Raw genomic sequence first — 4629 nt, 5'->3', positions numbered from 1 at the left:
CGCTGGCGTAGGCGAAGATGGATAGGTAGTATATAAGCTTCGACATCGAGAGTGGCTGTGGCTACCGTTCGGAAGGCGGAGAGAATACGAATAAGTGCCGTACGCTGCACGGTGCGTAACTGTCTCAGGTGTGTTTTGTCTCGCAGTGGGTCGTGCCACACAGTTGATGCATATTGAACAACTGGTGTGACACACGCTTCGTATAGCTGTCGCATCTGTTCAGGCCGAAGCTGCCGCAGCCCCCCAATCGCCACGTTGACCTTGGTAGCTCGCTTGACAGCTTGTTGCACATGTTCCTTCCACCGTAGTTCATGGTCAAAAATGACGCCGAGGAGCTTTGCAGTTGTTGATGGAGTGATGACGCTGCTGTTTATGGTGATTTGACCTCGACATTGTTCCCTTCTCTTCCTGGTGATATGGATGAGTTCAGTCTTTTCGGCAGCAAAGCTCGATCCTGATTTCCGAGCCCATGCTTCAATCCGGGGTATATCCTCGGATTGGAGCTTAGCCAAGTTCTCTTCAGCAGATCGTCCAACCCGCCAACGGAAGTAATCGTCGATGAAGGCTGATGCACCGCCGTGAAAGTTGACTGGTTGGTCCACCAGATCACTGTTGAAAAACGCGAAGAGGATAGGGGATAAGGGGGAACCTTGCGCCAGCCCGGCATTTCCCAGCGGTATCACCTCGGAGCAGTAGTCATCGAACCCAATCCTGGCCTGTCGACCGCTCATGAAGCTTGCAATCCACCTTCGAGCGACCTTAGGAATGCCTTTGGCTTGGAGACGAATATCAAGTCTGGTCTGGTTCACGCCATTGAAAGCACCCTTCAGATCAAAGGCTACCAAGGTAACTACTCTCTGTCCATACCACGCCCGGTCGATTGCGTTAGTCAACACCAGCAGGGCCTGCTCGGTTGTTCGCCCCGGACGTCCGCCGAACTGGGTGTCCGGGAGAAGTCCGTAGTGCTCTAGTTGCTACACACACACAATCTATTAACGCCCGGCGGCTCAGCCGAAAGGGCAACTATCACTAATTGATCAACACGAAGTCTAATGTACATCTGCGGTATCTCCTTCGAGCCCATACATAGATCCTTTTAGTATATGTCCTCTCAGCTGTCAATATCGTAGGAATCCCTGTGGGTTAGTATATTTGTTAGTAGACTGGCTTGAAGGCGCTTCTTCAAGTGTTCAACATCCTATCCTCGGCAGTTGAAGCGCGTCTACCATCTGTGGCACAGGGTGGTTGGTGTAGGTTAATTAGAGGAAGGGTGTCAATGTCTTGGTTGACATGGTTAGGTGGCGTCGAGTCGGCCCGTGGCGATGGCAAATCGTATTGAGGCTCGTACTGCCTCCAAGTTCGGCGTCCATTGCTGATCATCAGAAGGCGATTTCCCCCCCCAGGCAGAGGGAGAGATTGCCCCGCTGAGTTCGAGTACATTGTAGCAGTGCGATCCGTCGCGTGGTCCACTTCCGACACCGGAAGAGGAAATGCTCCACGGTTTCTCTTGCTTGTCCGCATGCACACTGGTCTGTCTGCGCGGCATTGATCCGGTAGAGATACCCATTTAATCTTGCCATGCCGGTCCGGAGTTGAGCCAGCACGGTCGCTTCTTTCCACGATAATCCATCATACAGCTGGCGAGTGTGTTTTCCTGGAAGTGCTGCATCCACTCGTTTGATGTGTCTGCCTACGTCCTCGGGCAAGGCTTTCGTGGTGACTGCTTGGGGTCGTGCGTGGTTCAAGGTTGTTGATTTCATTCTGGAGACCTGTGCTTGTGGGATAGCGTCCTCGTGGGTCGCGGCTCTGGCCTGCTCCTTAGCTAGGCCCAGCAGTTTGTTGTCTTCGCTGGTAGGGATCCAAAGAACCTTGATACGGTTTCCTTTTCTCCGCAATCTGTTTATTAACTTCTACGTCTGGCAGACGAACCCCTGGCCTGACTGTTGTCGAGGGTTTTGTATCGTGAGGGCCGCCGCTTTGTTGCTTGTGAGCAACCTGAGCCTGAAACCTTCCAGTCCCACCAACCCGCTCAATGTATGAGCTATAGCCGCTAGCTCTGCGGAGCATGGATTTTGCTCTGATCTTGCGCCCAATGCCATCGAGAAGGTCTTCAAGTTCAAATTTCGGTATTGAGGTGGCTGCTTCTCGATCGCCACCCCATATCCTACTAACCCGTTCCGTTCCGAGCTGCTGATCGCGATCTGTATGGATCCGCCCGGTATAGTCTGTGGATCCGGCCCGGCTTCACCATCGGTCTGCCTACGTGTCTTCCATGGTGCTAATGTAAGCGGGTTGATCGTCACCAGTGTTTCCATCTCGACAATTCTTCAGCGCGTCTGCCACTTGGGACAGCGGCGAACGGTGGAACCTTCTAATTCCCTGATCCGAGCTGTAGTTCGGCAGAGCGGATTGGTATCCGGGAGCGTGTGGAGGTCCGTCCACATTTTCACGGCCCGCCTCCAAAAACGGTATTGCGCCGTGGCAATGTGAGCCTCTGCCTCCGCGACGCTGGTTGCAACGGTAAGAAATGTCCCGACGATTGCTTGCGCTCCCACCCTTTGGACTCGGTTGATCGGCCCCGTGGCCTTATTTTTGAATGCATGCATCCAGACATTAGAGGCGGAGTCCACTACAGGGGCCACTGTCGATGCGAATAGCTGCCGTGCTGTTGATGGGGACAGACCTCGAAGTTGTCGAAGTTCCATCACTGCCTCAAGGCCCTTGGACGTTGCCCTTGCGATGTGTTCCTTATATTTGAGGCGTGTCCATCAGGACGCCCAGAATCCTGACATGGTCTTTGGGTTCAGCAGTTTGTCCCTTGATGGTGAAGGCCCCCCGCTCCCAATTTTAAGCCTTGGGAGTGAAGTGTATAATGGCTGTTTTGTCTGCTTCAAAAGTCGCGCCGCTCCTTCTCTCCCAGTCCAGTGCTTCATCGATAATAGCTTCAATACCTTCCCAATTACTCTGCGCACTTGGCCTCGTCACCCATGCAGTGAAACCGTCCACGAAAGCAATCGCACCTCCCTGGCTGTCAATTTGTCGTTGTACGAGGTCTGCGTTGAAGAAGAGGAATAGGATCGAGGACGGAGTCCTTACAGCTAAATTGAAAATTGACTGGAGAGAGTTTTCAGACACTAGCGCCAAGGCGATAGTAAATCGCCTGTTTCGGATTCAGCTAGTTAATGGAGTATCTCTGAACGTCTGCGTGATACTGCAAATATTCGAAAATGCTAATACCCAACGACCTTCGTAATAATGTTTTCTAATAACCCCGGACTGCTCATGCCCCAAGAAAAAGCTCTCACTACAATGATCGTTGTTCAGGAGCCGCAGGATAGCAGTATGCCTCACGAACTTTAGGATGTCACCCAGGACGGCAAAAGCATTTCTATGTAATTCTAAAAAGACTCGGCAATTATAAATATTGTTCATTCCTGCAAAGCATAATCAAAATAATATGTTTAAACAAGACATTTCAGAATTAAGCTTATTCGTGGGCCTAAATCAACGTAGTAAAGCCTCAAAACAACACGCATGAGTATTCCGCCTGAATAATGTTGAACCTAATTACAAGCACCCTGTACTGACGGATCATATTTCAAGAATATTGCATCGTCGAAACTTCCTCCAACATATGGAATTAAGATCAATGGTTGTGCGCCTCTGACGGGAGGTCGATTCACCCATCCACCTTGCTTTCGGTAGTTCTCATCCAGGCTATCAATGAGAATCACCTGGAGATCCTTGTACTTCCATCGAACCTGACTTGGAAGCTGTTCCTCTTTAAACTCGATTTTATAATAGAGGTTCTTCTTGGCCAGCATGAAAATCTCGGAGCCTTCATCCAGGGCAACCCAAATTCTTTCTTGTAGAATCTTATCCATCGATATTTTCATCAAAAGGTCTTGAGCCTCCTTTTTCTCAAGACAGGTATCGGAGAATCTGACTAAATATTCCACCGAGGTAGTCTGGTGAACATGTATCAAGAAAGCTGTAAATCTTGAAAATTTGACCGGGCTCTGAGAGATATAGAAGATGATCGTGGATGTGCGTATCTCCTGATGGTGGCATTTCCAAACGTGCTTGAATTCTAGCGGTCAAAACAGATTCCTCTCGATTCTGATTCTTTTAGCAGGAGTTTTAACGAGCTGTGGGAAAGTTGTGCGATATTGACGGGCAGGAAAATGGCTTTGTTTTCTTTGCGGACAGCATGAGGCGGGAAGTGTACCATATTAAGAAAGATGGCACGTGACCTTGAGTAACTGGTATGCGGTAGACCTCGCCAAAACCCGCCCAAGAACCAACCCGCCCGCCAGATACCCGACCCACGGGTTGGGTCGGGTCTTAGTCAGCAAACCCGCGGGCGGGTTTCGAGTTAGTCAACCCGGCCCAAAACCCAACACGGGTACCCGTGTAACCCGCAAAAGCAAAAAAAGGTGATAGATCACATTGCATAAACTTGTGCCGTAATATTCCTCAACCACCGTGTAATCACTGGGTCTAGTGCAAGAAGTCAATGGATTCTGTCTACTATTCGATCTGCGAAGAAATTCATGAAGTGATTGTGATATTAATACTCTATACATTCGTGACCCGCCCTAATACAATTCGTAACCTTGTAGTCTACTA

At 50.1% G+C, this 4629-nt stretch overlaps 1 protein-coding gene across 1 annotated transcript; it reads right to left on the bottom strand.

The window, feature by feature from the left end:
• Positions 1–3466: 3466 nt before the first annotated feature.
• On the bottom strand, positions 3467–4182 carry BDQ94DRAFT_155934 (uncharacterized protein). Its single transcript, XM_026768558.1, has one exon. The coding sequence runs from the start codon at positions 3894–3896 to the stop codon at positions 3564–3566; it is 333 nt and encodes a 110-aa protein (XP_026619178.1). The 5' UTR covers positions 3897–4182; the 3' UTR covers positions 3467–3563.
• Positions 4183–4629: the final 447 nt, after the last annotated feature.

Source organism: Aspergillus welwitschiae (genome assembly GCF_003344945.1).
Source record: "Aspergillus welwitschiae strain CBS 139.54b unplaced genomic scaffold BDQ94scaffold_219, whole genome shotgun sequence".
NCBI lineage: Eukaryota > Fungi > Ascomycota > Eurotiomycetes > Eurotiales > Aspergillaceae > Aspergillus > Aspergillus welwitschiae.
Note: the sequence above shows the minus strand (reverse complement) of the source record. Positions and strands in the feature narration are given on the sequence as shown.